This window comes from Bison bison, unplaced genomic scaffold (assembly GCF_000754665.1).
Source record: "Bison bison bison isolate TAMUID 2011002044 unplaced genomic scaffold, Bison_UMD1.0 scf7180017864251, whole genome shotgun sequence".
Taxonomy (NCBI): domain Eukaryota; kingdom Metazoa; phylum Chordata; class Mammalia; order Artiodactyla; family Bovidae; genus Bison; species Bison bison.
Window position 1 is genome coordinate 465,544 of NW_011494823.1, and position 15,264 is coordinate 480,807.

General features: G+C 36.0%; 1 protein-coding gene across 10 annotated transcripts in view; it reads right to left on the reverse strand.

The window, feature by feature from the left end:
* LOC104994089 (chromosome unknown open reading frame, human C11orf30) overlaps positions 1 to 15,264 on the reverse strand; it is an 81,385-nt gene that overhangs the window by 49,742 nt on the left and 16,379 nt on the right. For all 10 annotated transcript variants that reach the window (XM_010847547.1, XM_010847543.1, XM_010847549.1 and 7 more), the window contains 3 exons: positions 13,923 to 14,182; positions 4,701 to 4,977; positions 74 to 328 (listed from right to left, as the gene is read on the reverse strand). In XM_010847547.1, coding sequence (XP_010845849.1) covers positions 74 to 328; positions 4,701 to 4,977; positions 13,923 to 14,182 — 792 coding nt within the window. The remainder of the gene's footprint in view (positions 1 to 73; positions 329 to 4,700; positions 4,978 to 13,922; positions 14,183 to 15,264) is intronic.

A 15,264-nucleotide genomic window follows, 5' to 3' on the forward strand; every position in this document is an offset into this window, starting at 1 on the left:
ATATTATTACAATTTTCAGAGAACTGGTGACTGGGGAAGAATTACCATCTCCTATAAACATTTTTCCATTTACCTGACTCCTGTTTGATTTGAATGGTAGGCTTGATACCCGGTGGCAAAGGAGACTGCTGAGGCTGCTGCTGATGAGATACTGGAGAAGGCTGGGCCACCTGTTGCTGTGTCTGTTGCTGCACTTGATGTAACTGCTGCTTAGGAGACTGCTGATGCTGTTTAGGAAACTGTGCAAGAATCTGAGTTGGGGCACCCACTAAGCTTTTGGGAGAAGGAAGTCTGGTTGATGCCATTTTGATTGCTGACGTAGATACACCTATAGAAAAGTAAGGAAAAGAATATTTAAAATTAAAGCATAATTAAAACTACTTCTGGTTATTATAGTAGATAATAATTTAAAACTAGGTAAATCAAAGAAACAATGATTATCCAACACCTAGGGTCAGATATAATGTATGTAGTATTTTACATATCTGATATCTAGTCCTCAAACTTTGCAAGAGAGGCATCATTGCTCCAACACTCAAAAAACTAATTCATTTTCCCTTGGTGAAGAGTCAAAACAAAAGAAACATCAACCAGCACATTCTCACTCATCTCTTAATAGGTTTTTCTCTTGGAAAATATAGATTCTCAATGTGAATAAAAGAACAAAAGCAAACTAAGTTTGGTTTTGTTTTTTGCAAACTAAGTTTTGAATACAGTTTTTTAAATATTGCTTTTCAGGTTTTAATGAGTCAATTTAAAAATGGCATTAGACAAAATAATTCATACTGAAACATTCACCTTTTATTATTTAGCATGGTAAAGCAGCTCTTCTGTATCTCATTTCCAATAAAGTAAATATCAGTTGTTTCTTGAGAACTGGGTCATTAAATAATCATGTGGAAAGGTACAAGTGGGCATACTATTTAATACATCCATAGCAAAAAATTCTCATGATAAGAGTATATAAGAAATTTTTCAGTGCAATGCTAGTATTAGCAAGCATGCACAGGAAGCAAATACCAACAACTTTCACTACAGATGTTATGAGTTTGAGAAAAATTATTCCCTCTCCCAGATTTTTCATCAGTAATTTTACAATTCATCAACAACACAAGAGGACTATTATCTGTAATGAAGAGAAACTGATAAATTAATAACCTAATTATAAAAATCTAATTATCAAACAGGCTATTTCACACCTTCCTCCCCCACAGCCCTATTATGACATTTATACTGCATTACAGAAAAAAAATTTAAATATCACATTTGTATGTAAAATGTTTCTGGAGAATAATAAAAATGAAGAAGAAATCTTAAGACACTCCAACTCAGTTTTCCTGTATGTTGAGTTTACCCTGCACTATAATTCTCTAAGGGTTGTTTAACGGATCAGGTAAAACCACAGATTGAGGAATATTTTGAGAGAAGACAAAAGAAAGATGCAGTTAGAATCAGCTCAAGGGCTTACTCATCTTATTTACACATTATTCTTCCACCTTGCTCACCTCCATCCCTCCCTGACTGCTAGGATTTTAGTGACATGTGTCTGCTATATTGCTTAGTTTTACTGAACTAGATTATCTCTGGAGCCCCTTTCAAGTGCCAACGTTTTAAAACTTAATGAATATAAAGTGTTATTCAAGTGAAAGTATTTTTAAACTATCTGAAAACTTTAACCTTTACACTGCATTAATGAACTCTTGTATTAACTGAGGTAAACTGTGCACATGAGGAACCTAACCAATCTATGTTCTCTACATCCTTTTATATAGGAGCACATTTGAATTGACAGGGTTGAGGAATTTCATAACAAGAGGATTTCATGAAACAGAAATGGAAAATGGGAATTGGGTTCAGGGCCAGACTAAAAAGACAAATATAGTAAAGAGAACAGGAGTATTAGTGTATACAACAAAATAGGAAGTACCATGTTACTTAGGTTGAAGTGCAATCAAGGAGGAAAATAAAAGCAGAAGACTGTCACAATATTTGGTAAGGTAATTCATCAAGTCTATAAAACATCATTAGAAGAATGAGACAAAAGAAATTTCTCTCACCAAAGTAAGAGAAAAGACAATGGCAACAGGATTTATCTGAGAAACAATAAAAAGTAGAAAAATAATAGTGATCAATCTGAGTAATAAATAATAGTCCATTCTTCTGTTAATGAAGAACAAGAGTCAGATGAATTTAAGAGATAAGATAAAAAAGGTTATTTATGACTTATAGTCTGATAAATACTATATGAAAACTAGAGGGGATAAAAGGGAAGAATCATGTTGTGATACATACTGAAGTATTTATAACCAAAATTATGATATTTAGGATTTGCTTCAAAATATTCTGGGTCAGGAATATGTAGAGGAAAAAAGCAGGTATAGATGAAACAAGACTGACCATGTGTTGCTCATCACTGAAGCTGGGTAATGGGCACATGGGTATTCATTTTACTATTCTATCTGCTTATGTGCTTGCAATTTTCCATAGTAAAAAAGAAAATTTCAGTTATCCTATTTCGTAGATGACCAATTCAGTATAAACATTCTAATTGGTAGAATTTAGGACTTCTTATATTCCAAATATGTAGTTCCTCTCCATACACATGAGCCAACCATACACAATTCCCCTAAACTCTGCTTTTAGAGCCAGTCAGATGATATCACTTAAATGGCAGAAAGCAAAGAGGAACTAAAGAGCCTCTTAATGATGGTGAAAGAGGAAAGTGAAAACGCTGGCTTAAAACTCAACATTCAAAAAACTAAGATCATGGCATTTGATCCCATCACTTCATAGCAAATAGATGGGGAAACAGTGGAAACAGTGACAGATTATTTTTCTGGGCTCCAAAATCACTGCGGATGGTGACTGCAGCTATGAAATTAAAACATGCTTGCTCCTTGGAAGAAAAGCTATGACAAGCCTAGACAGTGCATTAAAAAGCAGAAACATCACTTTGCTGACAAAAGTCCACATAGTCAAAGCTATGATTTTTTTCAGTAGTCACGTATGGATGTGACAGCTGGACCATAAAGAAGGCTGAGTGCTAAAGAATTGATGCTTTCTAATTGTGGTGCTGGAGAAGACTCCTGAGAGTCCCTTGGACTGCAAGATCAAAACAGTCAATCCTAAAGGATATCAACCCTGAATATTCATTGGAAGGACTGATGCTAAAGTTGAAGCTCCAATCCTTGTCCATGTGATTCAAAGAGCCAACTCATTGGAAAAGACCCTAATGTTGGGAAAGACTGAGGGCAACAGAAGCAGGTAATAGAGGATAAGATGGCTGGACAGCATCACTGAGTCAATGGACATGAGCTTGAGCAAACTCCAGGAGATAGTGAAGGACAGGGAAGCCTGGTGTGCTGCAGTCCATGCGGTCACAAAGAGTCAGATACGACTTAGCGCCTGAACAACTACACATATTAACATGGCGTCCTCCACCAGGTCTTATTGTTACTAAGACTCTTCCCCCTCCACCACCAGCTGCCCCTAGAAGAATAACCAGAAACAGATACATCAGCTCTAAAACAGTTTGTCTTTAGTCCCCAAAAGAAGCAGACACTGAATGCCATAGTGCCCCAGGCACCTACAAAGAAGCTACTGAAGAAGCCCTGCACTCAGATCACAACTGCAGTTTATATATTACCACTTCTGCTAACATTTACCTTTTTCTAAGAAAATGCCTTAATTTCTTAGCCCTTATATCTAAATTAAGTATCTCAAACAAAAACTCAAAATAATCATACACTTTCCTTGGAGTATCTACATTTGGATAGTTTCCTTTTATATCTCTCATGCTCTACTGAATTCCACTGAATTTAGGAGAAATCTCTGAGATGTCCTGTCCAGCTCTCCTATGACGACTTAGGGCTCAAAGATATACAGGATGCTAAGAAACAAAGGAGAAAATAGGGAAGTCAAAGTCACAGGTTCCCAAAAGATTCAGAAGATACCTGGAGAAAATTAAGAATGAAAAATGGAAGCATGGAATATTCATTTGCCTAAAGGTATTTCAATAATAACGAAGAGAAATACCAGTCAGTCAAACCAGTCAATCCTAAAGAAAATCAACCCTGAATATTCGGTGGAAAGACTGATGCTGAAGCTGAAGCTCCAATATTTGTGCCACCTGATGCAAAGAGCCAACTCACTGGAAAAGACCCTGATGCTGGGAAAGATTGAAGACGGGAAGAGAAAGGAACGACAGAGGACAAGATGATTGGATAGCAACACCGACTCAACGGACATGAGTTTGAGCAAACTCTGGGCGATGATGAAGGACAGGGAACGCTGACATGCTGCAGTCCATGGGGTCGCAAAGAGTCGGACACAACTGGGTGACTGAACAACAAGAGAAATACCCTTCTTTTCTCAAATAACAATTTCACAAAAGGGAAATGTGCGTGTGTTGTTGGGGGGCGGGGATTAAATCAGAAGCTTGGTATGAACACTACTATATATAAAACAGATAATCAACAAGGACCTACTATATATATAGCACAGGGAACTCTATTCAATATTCTGTGATAATCTATAAGAGAAAAGAAACTAAAGAATGAATCTATGTATAACTGAATCACTTTGCTGTACACCTGAAACTAACACATTGTAAATCAATTATACTCCAATAAAATTAAAATATTATGAAAAAAAATTCCATACACTACAGGGACAGAATTTTGTGATGAATTACCACTTACCTTGTGCTACTGTTGACATGACCACAGATGGTGTGGAAGAAACCACAGCTGTTACTGCAACTGTATTAGGAATAGGTGATGGTGTAGAACTGCTGCTGCCACTGCTGCTACTACTGACCAGAGAGGACTGTGAAGCAGTTATAACCACTGGTGGCTTCTGAGTTGTGGAAGCAATGACTGATGTTGGTACAAGCTTAGTGACTGCTGCATAGTTATGGGATTTGGAGAGAATGTTGGGCACGAAGGTTGAACTTGGTGATGTGGTCACTATAATAACCTAAGGAAGGTAAAATAAGTTATTTTCATGTACCTATCACACTACTAATGTATCCAGACTCACAGTTTATACAATTTAAAAATAGCTTATGAAACACAATGAAGCAATTCAAGAAAAAGAAATTTACAACTAAAAATATATGAAAGCTTTCCTTTACTAGTGATCATCAATATTTATTTAAAAGAAACAACTTTTACTAACCAAACATTTTAAAAGACAACATTCAATGCTGTACAGATGCAGCATTTCAATATGCTCAGGAAGTATAAACTGGTATAATTTTTCTAGAAAATAATTTGGATAGTCATTCATTTATAAATATTTGTTGAGCATCTACTATGTGCCAGGCATGGTTCTAGAGGCTGAGGCTAGTGGAATGAACAAAACAGAAAAATTTCTAATTTCCATTAAACTACAGTCCAGTAAGGGGAGAAAAATAGTAAACGAGTAGAAAAATATATGTCATGTTGAGATAAATGGAAGACACAATAAAGCAGGGCAGAAAACAAAAGAAAAAGGGGGTGGTATACAGTTTTTTATAAAATGTTCAATGAAGATCTCTCTGACAAGGTGATAAATAAGCAGAAACTCCAAGTAGGGGTTGAATCACACTGCTACCTAGAGGAGAGCATCCAATGGAACAGGGAACAGTGAATAATAAGCTCCTGAGGGAGAAACAAGCTTGGTATGTTCAAGAAACCTCAAGGACCTAATAAATTGGATTGGAATTTATAAGACAGAGAGTAGTAGCAGACAGGCTTAGTAAAGTAATGGGGGACTAGATGATGTAAGACCATGTTGATATGTATACCCTTGATATATGATATGATGAAAATGGCATTTTATCTCTGTGGTCTTCCTTCTAAAAACCCGTAACCATAATCTAATCATAAGAAAAACACGAGATAAATTAAAGAAGTGGGGCATACTACAAAATATCTGACTAGTCCACAAAACTGTCAAGGTCCTCAAACACAAGGAAAGTATGAAAAACTTTCACAACCAAGAGGAGTCTAAGAAGACATAACAAGAAAATGTAATGTGGTATCCTGGAACAGAAAAAGACAATAGGTAAAAACTAGAGAAATCTGAATAAACCATGGGCTTTATTAATATTAATGTATCAATACTGGTTTATTAATTGGAGCAAATGTACCATATTAACACAAAATGTAAGAACAAGGGAAACTGAGTGCAGAGTATATGAGAACTCTCTGTACTATTTTTTCAATTTTCCTATAAATCCAAATCTGTTCAAAAAAATAAAGTACTTTTTACAAAGCACTACTCAATTTGCTAGGTGAAAAGTACAGCCAGGCAGAGACAGGAGAAACAGGAAGACAAATTAGGAGACTCCTGAAAACCAAGCAGAGAAGATGGTGACCAAAATGTCTGTAGTGAAACTGACAAAAAGTGAACAAATTCTGAATATATTTAAAGGAAAACCAACTTGATTTGCTCACAGACACAGAAAATGGAGGGAAAAAGAGGCAGGATAGAGACTTCAAGGTTAACCACTAGGACTTGAAAAATGTAGGTGACAGAGGAGAAAGCATTTCAGAAAGAGGGAACAGGACGGCGCAAAAGATCAAAGGTAGGAATTAGTCTGATGTATTTAAAAACAGAAAAGAGAGCCAGTGCAGCAAAAGCATACAAGGCAAGGAAGGGTTACAAAAGTAAGCAGAGGCCAGATCAAATTTGCAAACCAGAGTAAAGAATCTAAATTTTATACTAAGTATAATGGGAAGCCATGGGAAGATTTTAAGTAAAGAAATAGCAAAACCTGATTTATAGTTTAAAATATCATTCTAGTTGCTAGGTGATGAGAGTTAAGAGTGGAAGCAGTGAGACTAGTAAAGAAGTCACTGCAGTAGACTAGGCAAGAAATGGGAGAGGCTGCTCGGACTAGGGTGTTAGTAGTCAAAGAGAAGTGATCAGATTCAGATTACTTTAAGACAAAGAGTCAACAGGACTTGCTGATGTATGGAAATGGCAGTTGAGGAAAAGAAGAGAATCAAGATTAGCTCCTAGAGCTAATACACACTGGTTTACTGAAATCTCCTAACAATTTTACCACAGAGATTACTATTATTATCCCCATTTTACAGTTGAGAACACAAAACCATTTATAAATCTGTAGTATCAGCTTTATTCTGGGCAAGAATAATGGTAGTTTAGTGATACCCCAAATGATACTAAGTGAATTTTTCCTCTTTAACCAGAATTACTTTTTACCTACCTAGGACAGAAAATTGTTTTGAAAAACCCAAAGAATTTAAGAGAGAAATTCTTTTTTTAAATTTTTATATCAGTCCTAAAGAATGTCTGAAATTAAATCAGTAAGTCAAACTTACTGATGTCTGTCTGTACTCAGTACTGACATCTCAAAGAAGCTTTGACGTCATATCATTATTATTATATATTCCAGTGTTAGAGAATTCTAAGTAGTGTCCATTACTTTAAGAAGTTTGTTGATTATTTGAGGAGTCAAGAGACATATGAGTCTTGACCAGCAAAAACCTCTATAGAGCTGACCAGCGTACTTCTACATAGACTCAATCAGCAAACCTCTACATAGCACTACTACAAACACAATCATTAGCCTTCATATAAATTGAGAAGTAGACCAATATGGTGAAAAGACCCGAAGTTAAGAGTCAAATGAACCTGAGAACTCTGAGTAGAGAATCTCTGCTACTAACTAATGGTAGGGCCCCGGATATGTGAAAATCTCTATGTTCCAATTTTCATCTATAAAATAGGGATAATAATACTTACCTTACAAACCATTATAAGGCTTAAGTGAGATAATGATGTGAAGCATCTAACATAGTGCTAGGCACATAGCAGGTGGTCAATATTTGGCAGTTTACAAATGGTACTTAATAGTATCTTATTACTACTACTTAATAAATGTTAGAAGGATATCAGTAAAGCTGTTATAGATCAAATCAACCTGAAAATTAAATTTTTAATATATCAAATGTGGAAATTTATTTTAATGTACTCTATTTTTGTTTCATTAAAAAATTTTATATATCTTTTTCCCAAATTCTGATACTCCTGAGAATCCAAAGAGCTCACAGTTACTATCAACTAGCCAAGCCAATTAATAGTAGTAATAGTAATGGCAGGTTTCATATTTGCCAATTCTGAACTAATAGTAGTACCTTCCTAGAGCACAGTTTTTAAAGGGACTCTGTGGCACAGATGAGAATTAGCCAAGGCTTGGCAGGAAAGTTGCCACACTTAACAGGCAATATCTGTCATGGGTAGGGAAAGGGAAGCATTCACACTTGGGTCAAATATTTTTAATTTTAGAACTAGAGTATACATGTAGACTTCTAATATTGAGACAATAACATTTCAGCAAAATAAATATAGAATCTTTGAAAGCATGTTTTAGATTATAGGTGTAAATGATAAAATATACTTTGAGATTTCAGTCTGCAAGCTAATTTCTGATTTGAAAAGGGGTTATCCAAAATTAGAGATCCACCTTGAAGAAAATTTACTTGTACTTCAGTTACGTGTTACAATAAGGAAAACAAAGGGATTTTGAAACCAAGAGAACCAAACAGTGTTTATTCAGGCCATAATTCAAATTACTGACCTTCTAGCACTCACAAAAACTCCTTAAGAGTGCTGGGACTTGCACCCTAAGGATAAAATGAAAAATATCAATCAAGCATGTGAAAGCATAAAGCTATATTCTGTTGCTTTGTTTATATAAGTGTTGTACCAATGTTATACTTAAAATGAAGGCACCACATTAACACAGGTGGAAATTTGTCTACCCTGAAAATACATGACCTATTTGAGTTTGAATCAAGTCCACAAATTCATAAATAATTATACTTAATGTAAAGTAATTCCTAAGTTGACTTCCATAGGATTTGTGAGAAATCCAAGGTGAATAGAATAATGGTAACAGCTTTACAGAGATTTCAAAAAAATCCAATTATCCAGCAAAAGGAAAACAAAAAACATACCAAAAATCCAGTGTATCTATTAGTCCTACCCACATTCAGCTTCTCCAAGAAATAACAAAATTAATGGCACTGAATACACATGAAGAGTATAGTTTTGCACCTAAAACAAAATAAATACTAGATACTTAGTAAATATTTGTGGAATGAATAGGTCTTAATTTTATTTTTTTTTTGGCTGTGCTAGGTCTTCATTGCTGCACAGGCTTTCTCAAGGTATGGCAAGTGGGGGCTATTCTAGTTGCAGTGCGTGGGCTTCTCATTGCAATGGCTTCTCTTTGGAACACAGGCTCCAGGGCATGCAGGCTTCAGCAGGTGTGGCACATGGACTCAGTAGTTATGGCTCCCGGGCTCTAGAGCACAGGTTCAGTAGTTGCAGTAAAGGGGCTTAGTTGGTAAATGGCATGTGGGATCTTCTGGGAGCAGGAATTGAACCCATGTCTCCTGTACTGGCAGGCGGATTCTTTACCACTGAGCCACCAGAAAAGCCAATTTAATTTGTTTTACATGTTTATTCAACACAGTAGGACAAATCTAAGGTTCTAAGCCTGGAATATTATGGGATGACTCATGCATGACTTTGGAGATAAATATGTCCTCTTATGAGCATTACAAGTCTGACAACCTCAACTATCCATTTTCAATTGACAATTCAGAAGAAAAGGAAAAATTAAAATTAAAAAGTTCACCAATTTCACTATAGGTGAGCCCCCATCTATTATAAGAATTTCTACATAAGTTTACTAAGAAGACTGGAAAGTTAATTTAAATGTCAGGTGACATTTACTGAGTATTCATCATATGTACTATGTTAAGTACTTTCCACGAATCATCTCAATTAAGTAGTAAGCACTATTATTATCTTTGTTTTTAAAGGAAACTGAGGCTCAAGAGAGATTGAGAGCAACTACTAGAACCATATATACTTATTCATTCAACAAATATTAGTTAACACCTACTGCATGTCAAGCACTGTTCTAAACACTAGGAAATAGTAATGAATAAGACCAAGTCTCTACCTTCAGTAACTTATATTGTATGGGAGAAATAGAAAATAAACAAATAAATAACATAATGTCAACTAGTTATAAGTATAATGAATAAAAGTAAAATAAGACAGAATAAGGAAATAAAAGGACATAGACTAGAGGTGGGTGCTCTTTTAGGTATAACTTTGCTACATTATTTCTCAAATATCAAAAGAGCAGAAGAGAAGAGGGAGATGAGAAGAGAATTACTGATAAAATGGATCCAGCAAAGAAGGTAGTACAAATTTACAGAAGTAGATTTAAATATTCTTGGAGTATAGCAGGCTAAAGACACCCAATATCCAGCTAGCCCAGAAAACAATAATTAAAATGTATAAAAATTGATATTCAGAAAGATTACCCTGGAGCCATCAAATACAAATACAAAAATTATGTTCAGTGTAACATTTAAGAAGTCAGCAAAAATAGTCAATTTCTATATATTAAGGGGGAGGCTTAGTGAAATAAATTCATTATTTGGAACAGTTCATTCCCAATAGTATAAATAAATTTTTTTTTAAAGTTCACTGACTTGACTTATAGGTTTATCTCTTCCAGTAAAATATTTTTATATAAGTCTACCAAAAAAGATTAGCAAGTTAGTTTTAGGTAACACTGCTTTCCATTAAAACACCAGCAAGGGAAGAGACCTAACATTTTTTGAGTACATACATTTTGTGTACTTTAAAATACCCAATCTCGGGAATTCCCCGGTGGTCCAGTGGCTAAGACTCTGTGCTCCCGATACAGGGGGGCTGGGTTCGATCCCTGAGTGTCAGGGAACTAGTTCCCATGTGCCACAACTAAGACTCTATGCAGCCAAATAAATAAAAATAAATATTAAAAATAAAATACCCAGTCTCATTTAATCCTCACAATAACCTTATAAAATAGGTATTATCCTCATCTCACAGATGGATAAACAGATTTAGAAAGATTAATTTATCTCAAGTCATACTGCAAGACCTGGGGTTCTAACCCAGGCCTCTTTGACTATAAAAATCCTTACCTGATTTTTAATACTAAACTATGATGCCTCATCCTAAGACTGAAGACAAAATTATATTCCACAAATCAATTCATTATCATTTCTAGTTTATCAAGAAAATTAAAATTTTGACATCTTTCCAAGAAACTTCTTTAAATGAAAGTTATCATGGATCTAAAGACTTAAAAGTAGGAAAGCAAACTACTGAAAACAAGAATTCACCTCTACTCCTTCCCCCAAATCCCTCTAAAACAGTATGAAGGGATTTTTCAGAAGGGGCACATAAACCCAAAAGGTTAAAATAGAAAGGAGACAACAGCTACCACGTTTTTGAAAAGTGGAAAACAGAAGTAATAACCAATCGAGCATACTCAAAAAACTGAACATCTAAGACCAGCAAGCAGAGAAACAAAAAATAAGACAGCTTTCAGAGAATCCCAGAAAGACTCAGAAACTTGAGAGTACCAGATGCTTCTGAAGTGGGGGTAAGAGAGGGATTAAACAAATGGAAATCAGTTGAAAACCTGTTCAAGCAGCATTAAGATCCCCAGCTATCCTCCCCTATCCTAAAGGAAGACTAAAAACTTATTCTCTTGAGGGAGAGATTGAATCCAAGGGAATTTGATGATACAAGGCTGAGGAGAGTAAGTGCTATGGTGAAAACAGAGGGGTTTAGTAAAGTTTATGTACTGAATGATTAGACTATCCAGCCCTCTCCCTCCCTTCATTCCCAAAATATTGGCAGACAGGCTTACTACTGTAGGTGAAGACTAGAAGATTCTTCTCTAAAAAATCCATCCAGAAAAAGCCTTAATGAGAATGACAACTGGTGGAGGTAAAGTGGTACTGAGTGTTTATCAACAGAACAGCCCAGCTAAGTCAACCCACAATGAAAGTCACCAGCCAGTTATGTCCCATCCAACTCACAAAGCTTTCATCAGCTTTTTAGTCCCCATTTCCATATATAGATGTGGCCAACGTTTAAGGAAACTTAAAGACAGAGATTAAAACAAATAAGTAAAAGAAATTTACAAGAGAGAAAATATCAAAGAAAAAAAAATTTTTTAATTATCGTATCATTAGAAAAGAACATAGTGACCATGAAAGAGCAAGATACTATTAAAAAAAAAAAAAAGGAATTTTCAGAGAGCAAGAAAGTTACTAGAAATTTTAAACAGAAAAACCAAAATGAAAAATTCCAGACAAGTAATGAAGGATAAAGTTAAAAAATAAAGAAAATAATACTTACAGAGCATTTACTATGTGCCAGGCTCTATCCTACACATTTACATTTATTATTTCATTTGTTTACACTTAAAACCCTATAAAATAGATATATTATTCTCACTACTTTACCACAGAAAAACTTACATCAAGAGTTTAGTTTTCCTAAAGTCACATAACTAGTAAGTAGCAAAAAATGGGATTCAAAATTCAGGAAGTCTACTTCTAAAATCCAAGCTTTTAACTACTTTACTACAGTAGGAAAAGCAAACAAATGGAAATTGGGGATGAGAAAGATTGAAATTACAGGATCAATCTAGGCATTCAATATCCAGAATAAGAGGTGATCCAAAAAAAGACAGAGAAAAATCAAAGAAATAATTCAAGAAATTTTCCAGAATTGAAGGATATGAGTGACTAGAATAACAGGGGCCACTTGAGTCCACAACTCAATGGATAAAATAAAGACCCCAACCACGGAAAATTACCTTGAAGTTTCAGAACTCTGACAGTTACTAAGAGCTCTCCAAGAGAAAATGAGGGTCTGGAATAATAATGGCATTACTGGACTTCTCAAAAGCAACACTGTAAGCCAACAGCCAGTGAAGCAGCATCTTTAAATTCTCAAGGAAAACGATCTCCCACCTAGAATACTTACCTGCTAAATTGACATCAAGACAGTAGGAGAATAGAATATAAAGAAATTTTCAGTCTACCATGTAGGGTCTCAAAGACTTCCCAAGTGGCGCAGTGGTAAAGAATCCACCTGCAATGCAGGAGATGTGGAAGACATGGGTTCGATCCCTGGGTCAGGAAGATCTTCTGGAGGAGGAACCCACTCCAGTATGTTTGCCTGGACAATCCCATGGACAGAGTGGCCTGGAAGGCTACAGTCCACAGGGTTGCAAAGAGTCGGACACGACTTGAGTATATGCACATACGTGCGCACGTGCACACACACACACGCACACACAAAAGGTCTGAACAACTCTACTTTCCACCCCACCCATACACCAAGAAGCTACTGGAGGATATACTTCAGCAAATTTGTAAATGAACCAAGAAAGGGGAAGATCAGAATGACAGTGAAGGGAGATCTTAGACACAGCACTGTGTAACAAGTCTAGGGCACCATCAGTTTCCAGATTAGTGTCGGAAGTAGAGGGTTCTAATAACAAAACTGACCAAATACTGATGACTTGAACATACTGAGAGAAGACTTTAGAAATGAATTAATGATAGCTTTCAAGGATTAAAAAATAAGATGATAACAATTATTCACTTAATCATATCCTTCCTTTCTTCTATGAAACACCTAACTCTGTCTGACAACTTCATTACTCTGGCAGCATAAATACTGAGTTCCTAAAGGTAAAGTTATCCAAATAGAGGCTGAAAGAATCCTCTATATTTTTTTTTCCAAACAGAACCATAAAAGTGAAATAAATGGAAGTCTTAGAAGATCTGCTAGCTATATCATATAGGGCAAGTCATGTGGCATCTCTGAGCCTCATCTACAAAAACATAAACAAAAAGTAAAATAATAATATCTAACCCAAAGCTTTATATGTAGAATTAAAGAAAGAGATGTGAACATTCCCACCATAATGCCAAGCACATAGTAAGTACTCAGTGCATGTTTGTTAAATCTGAATCACATTGACTGAAAGAGATTAAAGCAGCACCTGGCAGACAGAGATTCCCTCTACCACATACCTTCTGTGTTGTTGAGTTTGTCGTCTGTGTTGATGGTTTGGTGAAGGTTATTTTCACAGGAGACATGTGGGGTGGCAGGGAGTTGGCAATGCTCTGCATGATGTTGCTCATCTTAGGACTGCCACTCACAGGCACAGTGATCGTCTTCGAGACCGGAACGACAGCCTTTGGAACTTCCTTAAGGACAACAGGGGAGGAGCTGGAAGAGTTTGTTCGCCTTCGTTTTCTGGGTTTTTCATCTTCATCTGAACAGCTAACACCTGTAAGGCAATAACAACATCGTTAAATTTTATAGTGATCTAACCTTGTATTTATACTTCATTTTAAAATCATCGTGTCATCAGTCATCCTTGACCTCTCCCTTTGCCTCATGCCCAATCAGACAGTTCTATCAATCCTCCCTTAGGGGAGCTATCTCTGAGTCTTCCCGACTTTAACCCTACAGCCATGTCAGGCCTCCTTATCTCCTGCCTGTGTTTCAGCAACAACCTCCTAAAAGGTGTACATGATTCTAATTTCTCCACTTCCGTTCTACCTTTCAACCTACTACAAGTTATAAAAATCTCACATCTAATCATGCCAGTGCCCTGCCTCAAATCTTTTAGTTTTACCTCCCTACAAGATAAGCCACAAAAATCATTACTGTCTCATTCAAGGTCCCATATCCTTCTAAGAACACAGTACCCTATTCCACCCACCCTATAATCCTTGCAAATTGACATGCTCACCATTCCCCAAAGCCAACTTATCACATTCTCTATCCATGTGGAATCTCTATATACTCTTGTTCTTTGGGGAACACCAAGTATCATCAATGACCTCTTCATCATCCAGCAATCATCATCCTGTAAGCTATTTCCTCAGTGAAGCCTTCCCTTACTCCAAGCAATGCTAATCCATGTCGCCTCTGAGCTTGGAAAGCACTTCATACATTCTTTTTGGTATCACTTATCCCATGGCAATGTGGCAGTCAGTCTGCACATCTCCTGTTATGAAGGGACTCTCAGAGGGCAACAACTCAGTCTTACTGGTTTGTTTCCCTGGTACGGTGCCTTGCACATATGAAGTTAGGAGAATGAATGATTATATCTCAAACTAATGTTGCCTGTGTGATTTCTGAGAATAAAGCAATAAACTTTCAGTTACTTCAAGCTATATATTATGTGAAATACTTTCTTCATGTTTGGGATTCACTTCCAACATTTAAAAAACAATTAAAAAATAGACCTCTACAGTTATTTTAAAAAACCATTTTGGCTAAATTCACAGAAATCAGGTATAATACTCCCAAAGTTTAAAATTTTTCTTTACGTACTAAAGCCTCAATTGTCTTGTACTTAAG